The sequence below is a fragment of the Psammomys obesus genome, unplaced genomic scaffold (genome assembly GCF_907164565.1).
Source record: "Psammomys obesus unplaced genomic scaffold, mPsaObe1.curated_primary_1811, whole genome shotgun sequence".
Classification (NCBI taxonomy): domain Eukaryota; kingdom Metazoa; phylum Chordata; class Mammalia; order Rodentia; family Muridae; genus Psammomys; species Psammomys obesus.
In genome coordinates, this window is record NW_026591643.1 from 4,619,614 (window position 1) to 4,635,110 (window position 15,497).

General features: G+C 45.7%; 1 protein-coding gene across 1 annotated transcript in view; it reads left to right on the forward strand.

The window, feature by feature from the left end:
- Positions 1–15,497, forward strand: part of Znf618 (zinc finger protein 618) — a 78,457-nt gene that overhangs the window by 34,879 nt on the left and 28,081 nt on the right. Inside the window, exons 8-9 of the mRNA XM_055611720.1 lie at positions 4,381–4,470; positions 14,086–14,325. Of these exons, the coding sequence (XP_055467695.1) occupies positions 4,381–4,470; positions 14,086–14,325 (330 nt within the window). The remainder of the gene's footprint in view (positions 1–4,380; positions 4,471–14,085; positions 14,326–15,497) is intronic.

The window sequence follows — 15,497 nt, forward strand, 5'->3', positions numbered from 1 at the left end:
CAACATGCTCAGGGGTAGTTTGTAGCTTTTTTCCTGATTCTTCTTGAACCATTCAGGAGCCTGCAGAGGACAGTGTCTGCAGAGGGGAGTGCTCAGTACCTGTCATATCCATAGTAAACTTTGGGTACGTGGGAGTGTGAAAGTCACTTTGTGGACTGAGAAAACAGTGAATCTCTAGCTCCTAAACTTAGGGTGAGGCTGTGTGGGAGAAGCATGGGTGGTTGCTTGCCCCTGCTCGGTGTGCTCTGACTAATCTGGAGCTGGGGGCAGGAACCATAGCGTATTCTCCACAGCTAGAGAGAGAGGCCTGGATTGGTAACGCAGTAAAGTGTTACAGTGCTGTGCACACTCCAGGACTGGCTGGTCCCATCCTGCTCAGAGTGTGGCCCCAGACCAGCAGGATCAACTCCTTGACATTTATCTGAAATGTGAATTTTTGACTCTAGCCCAAACCTGTCGTAATCTCTGGAGTAGAGCCCAGTGGTTGATCTGTGCTGTGAGACTTCCTTACATATGCTTAAAGTCTTAGAGAGGTCTGCAGAGAGGGCAGCTTAAAGGCTGCTCTCCCAGAGGACCTAAGTTTAGTTTCAGCAGTCTAGAGCACACACCTATAGCCCCAGCTCCAGGAGACCTGACGTCTTCTTCTGGCCTCCGTGGCCACACACTCACGGCATCCACACAGACATACGTAAATACAAATACATAGTTTTTCAGTTTAATAAGCACCAGGTTAAGCACCCTCAGCAGTCAAAGACTGTATTTCTACCCCACTGTTAACAATTAAAGAAATACATCTTATACGCTGTCTAAAATAATAAGGAATATTGAAAAATAATGGAACACAGGTGAAAATGGAAAAGCAAAGAGCTCATATCCTAAAAATCAGAGCCCAGGAAGCCAAACCAGAGAGTATAAAGCACGAAAAACAGAAGATAAGTACAGGTTGAGTCTTCTGTAGCTAAAATGCTTAAGACTAATAATTTTTAGATTTTTGCATATCAGAATCAAATATTCTAGGATGGAATCTGAGTCTAAATGCAGAATTTACCTCTTTCATATATGTGTGTGTAGATAACCTCTAAGTAACTTCATTAAATATTTGTAATGACATTATGTGTGACACAAAGATTCAGAGCTTGGAGTTTCCTACTTGTGGCATCTTTCTTGTTGGAGCATTTCGGGTTTGGAGACTAGGGATTTTCACCATGTAAAACCAAATCGATCATCACAATAAAAGCAGCCAGTATAATCTCCCCACTGAGAAAACAGAAGCTGTCAAGTTCATTTGAAATAATCCCAATCACTAATGGTTTACTATCATCACACCTACTTCTTTCCTTATCTTTTCTCTTTGCTTCAGTGTGTCTTTCTCGGGGACTTTCCCCTACTCCCTTAAAGAGATTAAAGGCCCTGTCATGGCTTTTTTTGTGGTGCTGTCTGTTTTCTTGAGTATACATACCAAGGGTGCAGTTTGAAAGTCGTGTGATGATTTAATCCTTCTGTCTTCCTTTCCACACAGCTCCTTGAGGACAGAGACATAACAGTTTCTGCTCAGCCTACTCTTTAGTGTCATCGCTGCTTAATGAATGAAAGTATAGGAACGTGTAGGAACATGTCATTAGATACATGGAAACAAGTAGAAATCGCGACCTGACACATCACTAGGAACTTAATAATATTAATGCCAGATGAACTAATAAAATGGTTTAATTAAATGTTCAAGCAATGCTTCTTAAACTTTCCCATGCATTAGAATGTTCTTATTAAAACATAAATTTATGGGCCACACCCATAGAGATTTTCTTTCAGCAGATCTTGGGCAAGTCCATAGATACTGGGTTTCTGTCAGGCTCCAGTGGTCCAGGAGCCACTTTGGAGCAGTGTGCAGGACAGGGTCTCATGTCACGTAGCCCAGGATGACTTAGATTTCCATATGTAGATGAGGATCACTTTGAATCTCTGATCCTCCTCTCTCTTTCTCCTTGTTGCTGGGATTGCAATCGTTTACCACCGTGTGCCGTTTTTGCAGAATGGGGGGGGGGGGCATAGGGCATCCTGCATGCTAGGCAAGTTGGACTTGCTCCATTCCTGGCCCTGCGGTAGAGATTTGAGCCACAAGCTTTCATGCACCAAGCAATAATGTACCTAAATAAAAAGGTAAATCCAGAAAAGCAATGCAATGGGAAGGTTTATCACAGGCTCTAGTCTTTGCTGGAACAAGTGGATAAGGTTATAAGATTGAAATGATATAATTAATACCATATTTATAATTAATCTTCTATTTATAGTAATATAATGAATAAAGTTGATCTAACAACCTTGACAGGAACTAAAATGCTTATCTTTTTAGTATTATGTGTCAGTTCCAAAAATTGTTTAACCACTCAAAACCCTAAAGCTTCTGTCTTGGGAGAGGAAAGCAAGAGGCCTAAGAAACCTCTAATATGTGTGACCAAATGTTGATATCAGGAATGTACAAATAATTTAGCAATTTTTAAAGGAAATTCACAAAAGAAAAACTATTGTTAATTATACAAGAAAAATAATCAATGTCCTCCGAAATCAAAGAAATGGAAAATAAAACCTGTAGTGTAATTGGGCCCTCCCTCCCAGGTCAATATACAGAATAGCCAGGTAGCGAGAGTACAGTGTGTGGATGATGGTGCTGTGGTTGCCGGCAGCCTCCCGAAGGCATGCCCCTTCCCCACCCCTACCCCTAGAATGTCCCCGGCAGGCTCCTGAGTGGGGAGCTTTCCTTTGCAATCCTGTGCCAAACTAATGAGCAGATGTGCAAAAGCCCCTGCAAGGGCGTGGATTACAGCTTTTTTTTTTATATATATATATATATATATATATATATATATATATATATATATATGGGAGCGGAGTGACTTGAAACAATATGAATGTTCCTTGGTGGAGGGCAACTGGCTCAGCAAATTCCCAAGTCCCATGGGAGCCATGCAGCCGATAAAGGCCGTCCTGGAGATCAATACTTATCGATTGGGCAAGATGTCCACAAAGTATTGTCGATTGAATACACCAGGTTACAAAGAGGATATTGATCAGGGCTAGCTAATTCAAGGCCATAGGAGCCAGACAAATGGTAGCAGCAGAAAAACGCCCTAGAGGAGGGTGAAGAGGGCCTGGGGCAGGGCGGGGCAGCTGGTGTTGCACTGGGGTATGATGTTCTCCTTGGTGTAGGGATCACAGAAGATAGCTCTTGCTCCTTTTAAAACCAGCGAGCTTGTGCTTATCAGTATTTTATAACTGTTCCCAAATGAACCATTTTCTATCAGACATCTTTAAAGGAGAATTTAGGCAGACCCTAGAGAGATATGAAGATAAAGTCTGGTGATGGGTTAGCTAGATGGTCCAGGGGTTAAAGTGCTTACCTCATTACATCATATGCCTGATACCTGGGCTTGATCCCTCAAACCTGAAAGGTGGAAGGAGAGAACCAACCCCATAAAGTCGTTCTCTGACCTCTACATGTACTCTGAGGCACACAAGCACCTGCACACACATCAGATGCGTGTACAGTTAAATAAATAAGTAAATATTTAAGCCTAATGAGGACCAAGAAGTGGTATCCCAACTCTGCTGGGTGGAGACACCCTGGAGATAAGGGACCATGGTTGTGACCCCTGCAGTGAGGAGGGCTTGCAGAAAGGCTGATGGAAAGGTTGACTTTGGGAGTCGGCTGGGTCTCCTGAGCTCCAGGGGTGGAGCTTTTGAGACCAGGAAGTGCCAGCACTGTTCTCAGTATTTCACTCTCAGAGCTAACCCTCACAGCAGTCCTCTAGGATGGCCCTCCTGTTATCTCTCTCATACAGGTAGGAAAGTGGAGGGACAAAGTGGTTAGGGCTGGAGAGTTGGCCTGGTTTATAAAGTGCTTGCATGCAACATGAGGACCTGAATTCAGATCCCCAGGACTCACGGGAAAAGCCAGGGGCAGCATCGTATGCCTGTAATCCTGGAGCTGGGAGAGTGGAGAAGGGTGGGTTCCTGGAGCACATTGGCTAGCCAGTCACCCCGAATCAGTGAGCTCCAGACTTAGCAAGAGGGCTTGTTTCAGAAGACAGAGCACACAGCTATGAAGGAGAACACCCAGAGTTGACCTCAGGCCTCCATGTGTGTGAGAAACCATGCACATACGTGTACATGCCACTGTCCCTGAACCCCCACCAGACACAGCATTCACTGTCAGAGGTTATAAGAGAGGCCACTCCAGGATTTGAAACTGTCGGTACAACTCCGCAGTCCAAGTTGAGTGTGGTTGGTGATCCCAGAATGAAGAGGATTTGGGGACTGGGAGATGAGATGCTGACGTCGTGGTGGGGCAGGTACCTGTTCTCATACCTCTCTCTCCCTCTGCAGAAACCGGAAATTACACCTGCGAGTTCTGTGGGAAGCAGTACAAGTACTATACCCCCTACCAGGAGCACGTGGCCTTACACGCCCCCATCAGTGAGTCTCTTCTCCAGTTGGGGGATGGGGAGACCTTGGGAGGGGCAGCGGTTAGCCACTGGCCAGGACTCTGGAGCCTTGCCAGAGAAGGTGCCAGCCAGCAAGGTGAGCTTGGGTCTTGGCTATCAGGTGTCTGGATCATGAGGTAGGCTGTGAGGTAGAATGACCTAGAAAACCTACTAACCCTCTCACAGCTCAGGGGACTGGCTTTCATAGATTGGGCATCAGGAAAGTGGCTGTGATTTGTCCAAGAACTGCAGCAGGCCCTGTCTCCACTTTCTCCAAATACCTGCACATTGTGAACGTTCTGACACTGCACACCACCGTAGTATCTATCCTGGGATGTAGCTTTCCTCCTAGTTGGCCAAAGCCCAACCTGTGTGGTGGGAGGATGCCTGGGGAAAACAGCCCTTATGCTGGTGGTAGAAAGCTAAGGAGGCAGAAGGTAGACTGAGGTGAGAGACGGAAGGCCTGAAATCGAGGCCCCAGGGTCACAGGCTCACTGGAGACCATGACCCACCATCCCTGACTCCTCTCCTGACAAGACTAAGAAGGCCCTCCTTGGGCCCTCTATCGTACCTCTGGCCCTCCATTCTCTGTATGCCTGCAAGCCTCCCTGGTGACTTCCCGGGTGTCTTTCTGCATATGGCAGTCAGGGGAAGGTCCATCCCTAAGAGCCAGAGTGCCTTGGCCTTTCAATATACAGGTGGAAACATAAGTTGTGATGAGGCAGGACTTACATGGCCTCTGGGGCAGCAGGGTGGGGGTGTAGGAGCCTCTGCTAATTTCCCTGTGTGGACATTACACTGCAGAAGTATGGGGATCATCCCCCATTCTGAGAATGGCAGGAGCTGGGGAGAGGGACAGCCTCTGGGGGTCACAGCATCTAAGCCACTACCTGAGGTAGTCCCAGACCTTCAGTAGCAGCATAGGCAAGTGGCTGCCCTGAGGGTATCCAGGTAGGGGGAGAGGCGTCCAGTGCTTGAAAGGGGTATCAGCAGCTTCCTAAGGAATTCCTCTCTGCTGGCAGTGGTGAGGCTGAGGACCACTTCTCTTTGGATGGCAGCTTCGTCCTGTGTTTGCACTGGACTGTGGATCTTCATCTGGTTCGGTGCTGGGATGTTGTGTGACCCTTTGCCTGGTGAGCTTCTCTGGGCCCAGGTTTCCCAGCTGTGGGAGTTCTTGAGGTCTTTCTATCCCAGAATATGGACTGACACCTGTGACAGGATGTGACTTTCAGATAGGCATCTACTGTGGCCCTAATGCACACTATGTAGCCACACCATGTAGAGGAAATGTCAGAGGCACTACTGGATGGGTACCATCCTATCTATTTGATCTATTCATGATGCTGGTCCCCAGGAATTGAGGCTGTTTGTGGGTAGCTGCTGCCCAGTGCCAGAGAGGATGCTACCCAGAATGCACTTAGAGGCATATTCACAAGGCCAAAGGCAGCTGGGTTTCAGCATCTATCTCTTCTTTTTTACCCAGAGCATGTTAATATGATCATGGTGTTAGCAAGATGGGGTTGGTCTGAACCCCTTTAGGCAGATGCAAGCTACCCTGTCACCCTGAAGCTGTACAGCCTCTTTAGCCATGATAAAAAGGGGAACACCACCTGTACCCTAACATCCTGGTGCTTCCCTCCCAAAGGGCTCCTACATCTCTTTCTTATTTGCATTTGATGTTTGTCTCTGTTGTAGGCTCTTTTTCTGCATCTGTTTGTTGAGTATATTTCTTTGGTGTCTTCTGCAGACTTTAGAAGCACCTTTTAAAATGCAGCATGAGATTTAGGCTGGTTTCAGCAAAGGATAGCGTCTGTAAGGCTGGGCAGGAGACAGTGGCCTCAGGGTTGGATCTGTGTAGGGCTGGCTCTGGGAGAGTCAGGAGATGAGTGTGTAGGGGTGATTGGGTGGTGGCCATGGCTGGGCATGGTCCCCGGGTCTGGTGAGATCTAGAAGGCTGATTGCAGAAGTTTTCGCGAGCCCCATGTATGCACTCATGTCTGCTTTTGACTTCACTCACAAAACATATTTAAGACTCATGTGTATCATAATATCAGCTCTTTTCTTAACTGCTGATGGATCCCCCACTGTGCAGAATTTGAGTCTGTTTGATCAAATACTTGTTCAGTTGGGTCAATTCCAGCTTTAGGCTGATGTGAATAGAGCTACTGTGAAATGCTTGTATGATGCTTTCTCTGGGCTTATGGGTTATGCCTAAGGATGACTACCAAGGGGTGGAGCTACCAGGGAATAGATTTGTTTCTTTTTTGTTAGAACCAACAAACCATCTTCCAAATAGCCCATAGTGTCTCAGCCTCCCCAGGAATTCTGCTGCCTGGGTTCCCAGGCAGGATGCATGTGCTGTCTGTTCCTAATTGTTCTAGTGTATGTACAGTGGCATCTTGTGGATTTGACTTCTGTGTCCTTGGTAACCAGTGAGGTTCAACATCTTTCCATTGGCTAACTGTCCATTTCCTTATTTTAGTCTGGAAAATATTTGTGTGGATGATTTTTCTCGTTGGTTTTTTTTAAAGTTTGGTTGCTTTTCCTTTCATTGGCTGTTGAAAATCTTAGCCCATTTGAGTTGGCCCATGTTCTTCATCACATGGGTATTTCCCTGCCTTTGGGAGTTTCTGTGCAGCGCGCACTGAAGAGCAGATGATTTTCATTCATGAAGCATAATTTATAATTCTTTCCTATAGTAGGTGCTTTCCAGACCTTCCTCGTGCGTCCTTGCCTACCTCATAATGGTGAGGCTCTCTTCTTTGCCTTTTAGGAGTGTTGTAGGTCATTTTAGCTCCCACACTTGGGTCTGCAGTTGAGTTACGTCACCTGAGACTGGGCTGAGGTGAAAGGTTGGTCTTATTCTGTGTAGACTCCTGGTAGTCTGACACTGTCTGTTGAAGTTACCTTTTGTTCAAGCCTCTGCACCCTTGCTCTGACCAGTGAATGTCTAAGGGCGAACGTCTTTTTTTCCTACTCATCCATTTTTCAATCATTATCAATACACCGTTAGTCTTATTTATTACAGGTCTTTAGGAACTATTAAACAGCTCTTCTTAGATTTTCAACTTTATTTCTCCATCTTAAAAAATATATGGCTCATCCAGGAACTTTATTTTTTCACATAAATACTAGAGGCTTGCCAATTCCTACCAAAATAATAATAATGATGAGAGAGAGAGAAGAGAAAGAAGGGGAGGATAGAAGAAGAGAAAGGGAGGAAGGACGAGGAGAAGGAGGAAGAAGAAAACAAGGAGGGGGGAGGAATGGAGGCAGAAAGAAAAAATCAGTTGAAATTTTGTTTAGGATTACATTGAATCTGTAGATCGATTTGAAGCACACTGGCATTGCAGTGGCGGGTCTTTGATCCGTGGCTGTGGTGGTGGGTATCCCAGACAACCCCTAGCCATGGTGTAGTCGACTACTCCCCGCATCTGGGGCTCCTTTGGTTTCTCTCAGTCTTAACACCTCTTTCATTAGGTATCATGTATCTTGTGATGCTACTGTAATTTCTTAAACTTGAGTTTCCTGGTGGTTCCTGCTGTTGAATAGGAGCAGTAGAATTTTGCATTCTAGATTGTATCCTGCAAGTTTATCAGATTTGCTTGGCGGTTCTTGTAGGTTCCTTCTTTTGTAGATTGTGTGCTCATGATGAAGTGATCTGCTAATAACAACAACTCTCTTCTCCTCGGTCTGCATTCTTATTGAAATCTGAGGGGGTTGTGCTCATCACAGTCCTGTTTTAGGGTGTGTTGCAGTGTCGAATGGAGGAAATCAGCAGCATCTGCCTGCTCCCCCATCACAGGGTCAGTTTCTCACTGCTAAGTGCCAGCATCTTCATCAGTACCTATTGTATTAGCTCAGGCTGCCCTTCACTCAGAGTTTGCTGGAAGTTGAGTCTGTAAATTAGGGTTATGTGGCTTTTCCTTCTGTCCAGATGATTGTGTACATTCTTAACCTTTTTGTTTGCTTGGTTTTTGCTAGTGTAGTAGATGGCACTTTTTTTAAATGAATCGTTGTGCCTATGTTTTATTAAAATAGGTTGAGACTATCAGAAAATCAGAGTATGACATGAACTGAAGAAAGTTACAACATTGGGATGTCTCTTCTTTGCCAAAATTTGCTTCAAGAAAGTATATATTTAATGTATAACAACCATGATTATATACACACATATACATATATAGAAACATACACTGAAGATGCCATCATTGAGGTTTTTGCAGAGGAATTCTAAATTACAGGATTGGTTACACTGCTTTCAAGGGCATGTTTTCTACTCACTTCTGTATAACATTTCTCAGGATTTTCCCTGACATTTAACCAAACTCTCCCAAGGGGAGGGAACTACAATCTTTGATTAGGAATGTGCCCCATAACCAACCAGTGGGATGTTACTAAGGGTTCTTCCTTAATCAAGAAAGTAAATATTTTTTAATGAGTCTTTAAAACATAAAATACCACCAATGAAATATATTAATCCCATAACAAAGTTCCCAGTATTTAGAGTGTAAAGTGGCAAGCTTTGGTCCATGTATGCACCAAAATTCAGATAATGAATGTAAAGCCACAGTCACCCTCTGCCCTTTTCCAGTCCCTTATTTACCATGTTCTCCTCCCAAAGCAGTCACCAATCTGAAGAATTTACAGAGTTGGAATTACTTTCTATAAATATTTTATAGAAATTTAACATTATATTGTCAAGCCTGGCATTTTCTTCATTAGAAAAATCATTTATAAAATGTATTCCCTTAGTGAATTAATTACTTTAAAAAATTACTTGATTTTTAGTTTAATTCTGTTGTGGTCAAATATATGTTGTGATTTCTAATCTTTGGAATTTATTGAATTTTGTTTTATGATCTCCCATATATATGATCTCTCTTTGCTACATGTTACATGTCCTCTTGATCATAATTAATTAGTTAATTAGTTATGAGTAAGTTTGTGATATGTTTTATAGCGTCAGTTAGGTTAAATTTGTTGACAATGTTCAAATCCCTGTAGTCTTTCTTGACTTCAAAAAGAAGTTGGTTTGCCTTATTGGGTTCTGAGCCAAAAGCCCCGGAAGCCCCACCTGCCACTATGGCTTTTTCCATTTCCTCTTTAAGATGCATCCATTTTGAGCGGTTTGTTCGCATGTCCAGTGCCAGGTGCACACGGAATGTCATTGTGTGCTGAAGAGCTGAAGTAACGTTGTAAATGGTGCAGTGTGCTTTATCTCTACTATCAGTTCTTCTGAAACCTCCCCTGTCTTGTATTATGGCTGCCACATAGAGGGCTTTTCTGCTCATGTTTATATGGTGCTTCTCTCCCCAGGCTTTTGTTTTATTCTGTTTGTGTCACTTTAAGTATAATGATATAGTTAGTTCTTATTCCTTGATCTACTGTGGTAATCTGTGCTCCTCTCCTTTTAGAATATTTAAATTTTTTATTTTAAGCTTCAGATTAAAATGGAACATATAAACCAGACATGATGGTACATGTCTTTTATCATAGCACTAAGGAGACAAAGACACAAGGTTCTCTGTGAGTGGAAGGCTAGCCTGGTCTACCTAGTGACAGAGAAACTCTGTTACACACACACGCACACACACATACACAAATGGAGCATATAGTCATGATATAATAAATGTGGAAAAAGCAAGTAGAATTGTTCCCTTTTAATTAAACAGTTTGATACATTTACGTTTAATATAGCTTATTGATATGATTGGATTCCTTTTGCCGTATGCATTTTTCTATTTGTTCATTTTGTTCATTTTCACTCTTATTTTCTTGCATGCTGTAGTACTAATCACGTATTTTTAAATTCATTAATATTTTGCCATTAGCACTCTTTTGTTACATTTATAATAGCTGCTTTAGAGTGTTGTCTCATAATTTTATCATCATTTTATTTCTAGGTTTCTTCTAATTGGTTTTCCTTCTGATTTTTACCTATTTTCCCGGTTCCCCTCAGAAGTAACTGCTTTGTGCTGCACACTGTAGATGGTGTGGTGCGGACCTGACTGGGTTGCGTTTTCTTTCTTTGGAAAGTGTTGCCTTTGTTCTGGCAGGTAGTTGATTTTCTTGCAGAGCAACTTGATGCATCAGACTCTCGTTTTTAAACTAGATTAAAGTGAATCAGGAGTCATTCTTATTCCCTGGTTGTGGTAGTTCTTCCAAGGCCTTCCTGTGACTCTGCTGAAGTCATCAGGCCTTCTCTTCTCTGGCAGGTAGGGCCTGAAAGATCTTCTAATCTTGTACAACTTCTTTGATACCTCTGAGTCCTCACTCACTTTGGCTGTTTCCTCTTTGCTGAGACTCATTCTATACAGATGAGTTAGAATTCAGCTGAAGCCTTTAAGGAAGCCTCACTGCACATTTCTGGAATTCTTTCTTGGCTCAATTATCTCTTCTTTGTTATTCTACCCTGCAGTGTCCAGCCTCATCAGGACTCCTGCCCTTGATCACTGTCCTTTTGATTCAGGTTCAGTGAATGGGCATGCCCACCGGGCCTTACTCTGTTTTCTGAGCTTATTATCTCCAGTGGAGATTTTGGAATGAACTGGGACTCACCAAGCCTGCTCCGTGGATTATATACCTACTGATAGGTCTGCAAGCTATGATTTGTCTAGCTTCTTCAGGAATTCCAGTTCTGTGCCAGTCACTGCATCCTGACCAGAAATCTTCTTTCCAGGACAAAATGCCACAAAGGTTTCCCACCCATTCCACCTTCAGCCTTAGAGCATGTGATTTCTTGGCTTTGCCTCTTTATAGAGACAACCCATGTGATTTCTTGGCTTTTCCTCTTTCTAGAGACAACCCATGCCTCTCTAGCCTCTTGCTTTTCTCTGAAGTTTTTTCTGCCTTGGTTAATTGTTCAGCTTCCCGCAGGAGAGACTTTGCACCCTGTCATTGTTTAGGTGTGTTATGTATAAAAATGTGTTTCCTAAAATGGAGCCAGTCTCTCTGAGATACTCACTCCTAGTGCAAACCCAGCTAGCAGTGTTCCATGCGAGGTCAACATGCAGAGGATACTGGTGGGTAATGTGAGTTGGGAACTTGCTGGGATCTGTCCATGCTCAGGGTCAACCCATGGAGTCATCCTGAAGTAGGACTAGACCTTCATGACCGCATCTGCTTTGTCCTTCGGGACAGTGGGAGAAAAGGATAGCCTCATGGCACCATTACAGCCTGTTGTTGAGCTTCTTGCCTGTAATGAACTCTACTTCAGTCTTCTGGCTAGTCAATGCATTCCTTCATGGGTGGCATGATATGTCTTGATCCCTCCTTGTGATCTATTCAGTGTATGAAGATAAGGAGGACAAACTGGGCCATCACTTAGGCCTGTGGAGAGCAGGGTCATCAAAGGTCATAGCAAGTGTCATTGATGGCAGTCAGTTTCTGCCATCAGAAGGAAAGGAAGAGGTGATTGCAGGGATAGTCAAGAATGGCCATCTTATATAGGGTTCCCTAAAGAAGTGCTGTTCAGGCACAGCACATAGGTCCAAAAGCAGTGTTAAGGGATGAAAGGAAACAGCATGGACAAAGGCCTTGAGCTTGGAGAACAAGTTTTAGCGGAGTTGAGAAAGTGGAAAGGTGAGAGGCCCGAGTAGAGTCTAGTGAGGTGAGAAGGCCCAAGCAGGGCAGCTGGAACAAACTGATGCTTGCCTCGGTTTGTTGGATCAAGTGTTTCATAGGCGCCCCGAGGTTCCTGATATAAAGAATGTCAGGATTTTCACAGCAGGAGAAGCAACCCCCAGAAATGGTTCTGCAGCAGCAAAGATGGATCTCTGGGGAAAGCAGCTTGCTGGACTGCTGCTCGTGGACACTGTCGTTGTACCCAGGGTTCTGGCTGTGTGGATCAGTGTCTGGTGATGCGTAGAGGGCATAAATGATATTCATAGACCTCCTTGAGCTTCTAGCTGCCTGAGCTCCTGTGTCACCCAGCACCTTCTTCCTGTGTATCCTTAGGAAATGCAGAGCTCCTGGGCCTGAGTTTCCCTGTCTCTAGGCAGGAACATCGGTGGCAATCTCCTTGTGCGGAGTAGTTGCTTTGGGGTATATCTCTGGCTTCCTGGACATCTCACTGAATCCCTACGGGGCTGCCACTCTGAGAGTGCCATCTTGCTTCACCAGTGGAGGTAGCCATGGGAAACTGTGTGCTCTGTAGAGTACAGAGTCAAGGACTGTTGGGGCCGGAAGTCATGATGGGCTGCCTCTGAGACGGAGCCTCCAGCCCCAAACTGTTCCTCCCATAGGAAGACACTGGAGCTGTCGGAGGCGGCCCCAGGGCAGCGGCACTGTGTTGAGTGTGTTGGGTTATTCTGTGGTAACAGTGAAGAGGGGAAACTATCAGCCAAACTGTCCTTCCTGTTTGACTCAAATCAGAAAGAGTGGGAGGGGAGAGAGGGAAAACGTGAGGTATCATTTGCCAGTGGGAGCTCCCCAGGCTTTTCTCAGACTGAGGCCCCGGGGATCGCTTTAGCTAAGCCGGAGCGTGTTAGAACTGTGACTGAATGACACGGTCATTCCCCTGGCACACAGGCCCCAGTCCTGAAGGCAAGCATCTCTGAGGTGCGCTCGGCTCCTCATGGAAGGGAGCTGTGATTTGCACAGGGCCTGGATTCCTTTGGCCTCATCAGTACTAAGGATGACTGGAAGTTGAGGGCTGAAAGCCTTGCAGCTTGCCTCTGACATGGTAGTTTGAGTCTTCAGTTCCCAATATGAGCACTGCTCTGAGAGTAGGATTGTAACAAGGCCCGGTCTCACAGAGCCAGAAAGCCAAATTGGCTCAAAGCAGTGACCCAGGCCCTTTGCACAGGTGGGGCCCTCTGGATGGTGCTCGCTCTGAGATCCCCTCTCTCCGCCTGGTCCTGTTGTTTGCATTAGGGGCACATAGCTCTAGACCTTCCGTGGTCTGAGGAAGCAGGCCTTGTCTGCATCTCTTCAGAGTGGGTCAGTTCAGGCCCAGGCTCAGGGCACTGTGCCCATCCAAACAACCAGAGGTGGAAACTGCCTGAGAACCGGTTCATTCTCAGGACCTAGCTCCACAGAGGATATGGGTAAGAAAGGCTTCCCAAACATCACAGGGGACAGGCATACCTCTGTGACAGTGAAAGGCCCTGAGTCTCCTAAGAGCAGCAGTTCCCAAACCCAGTCCACAGGGTTTTGTAGAGCTCCTCTCACTTCCTTGCTCCATCACTCAGGCCCAGGCTGCCTGCTGCTTTTCATCATCACTTAAGAGCCAGATTCCCTTTGAAAGGAAAGGGCCGAGGGGCCGACACACTGGAAAATATACTTAGTGCTAGGGTAATTAGTCCAGATGCCCCAAGTCTAAGGACAGAGACACTCAAAGACTGCAGAGGTGATGAGGGCCAACACATAGCTTTGGGTATGGCCCCAAGGTCAGGCTTCCCTAAGGTGAAAAGAAAACTAGGGAAGATGCCTGACTTCCAAAGGTTCTTGGGCTGCTAGGGGGAGCATGAGCCCTTGGTCTCCATAGAATGAGGGTAAGTAGGGCAGATGTATTGGAATGGGCATTCAGGGACCTGTGGCTTAAGAGGCCACTTACTCAGCAGGCCCCAAAGGCCCTCAAGGACTGAGAGCATGACCTTCTCAGGTACCGCCCCCGGGTGGGAGCCGCCGGAAGATCCAGACACGGGATCTGAGTGTTCCCATCCAGAGGTCACCCCATCTCCACGCTTCGTGGCAGCGAAGACCCAGGCGAACCAGTCGGGGAAAAAAGCTCCGGCCTCCGTGGTCCGATGTGCCACCCTCTTACACCGTACCCCTCCGGCTAACCAAACTCAGCCATTCCGAACTCCAAACTCGGGATCTCCAGCAAGCAAGGCAACTGCAGGTACTGATGGCTTCTGTTACCCCTGCCTCCTTGGCTCCCCACCCACCACCTGCCATAGTCTCTCCACTGCAGAAAGACTGCAGTTCCCATCATGCTTTGGGACAGACTGAGACCCATGGCCTTTGGCCACCTCTATGACCCTGGAGACCAAGTTCTAGATCTCACCTGGAGGGTTATACAACAAAATTTACAAATATTTTTAAAGTAATTTGATATGTTTTTCTTAAATCATGGCCTAAGGGGTTCTGTTCCATTTGGCCTTTATGAAAATTTAAAGCTTTTTATTAAGGATTAATTGGAAGTGTTTGAACATGAGAAGAGTCTGTATACAATTTTGGGTTTCTGGCCATGCTGAGATGTCAGATCTGGCCCCTGGGCCATGTTCCCACAGGGCAATGCTTGGTGCCTTCTTCACAGTGGCGTATGTGCACTCCCCATGTTCCAACAATCCCATCACTCCCTGCAACGGCCCTGCCGCAGCAACCAGCTGGCAGGTTTCACTTTTCATTGTGATCGCACTGTTGTCCGAGACCGTCCAGCCCAGTTCATCCTGTGTGGACCCCCTCATTGAGCTTACAAAAAACTAACCTTTTCACCTTTCAAAAAACTAACTTAAGTTGTTTCAGCATAGAGATGTTTTCCACCAAGTGGAGTGGCTGACTGGAGCTCTGTCTCCATGGCCTCCCCCTCCCTAGAGTTCACTCATGAAAGCCTCCAGGAGATAGAGGCTCAGCAAGAGTCTAGAGCATGCCAGCTCCAGGAGTTTCAAGGCTCACGCAAAAAGGGGCTCTGGCTCCAGGTGACTGGGTAACAAAGTCCCCTCTGATCATTTCTTTTAACATATAAGACCTGCTATGTGCTAAGTGACAGCTGCCAGGAATCCTGGACCCCCCAACCAGATGATGGTGCTATTCTTCCCGAGGCCGCAGGTTGCCTTCTTTCAGTTGCCTTCAGGAGGCCAAAGCTCTCTACCAAACACAGACTGATTGTGTTGAGAGGTCAGATGGATGAGCCACTGTGGTCATTTGGTGGCTGGCACCCTGACTAGGTGATTAGTCGTTCATGCCGTTTCTCTGGTTTCAGAAGCTAATTTGTGTTTACTGTGCTCAAAGCTCCCCAAAGGAGGGGACTCAGCCAGCCTCGAAGTGTGGAGTTTCCAGGTGCTGCGCTGT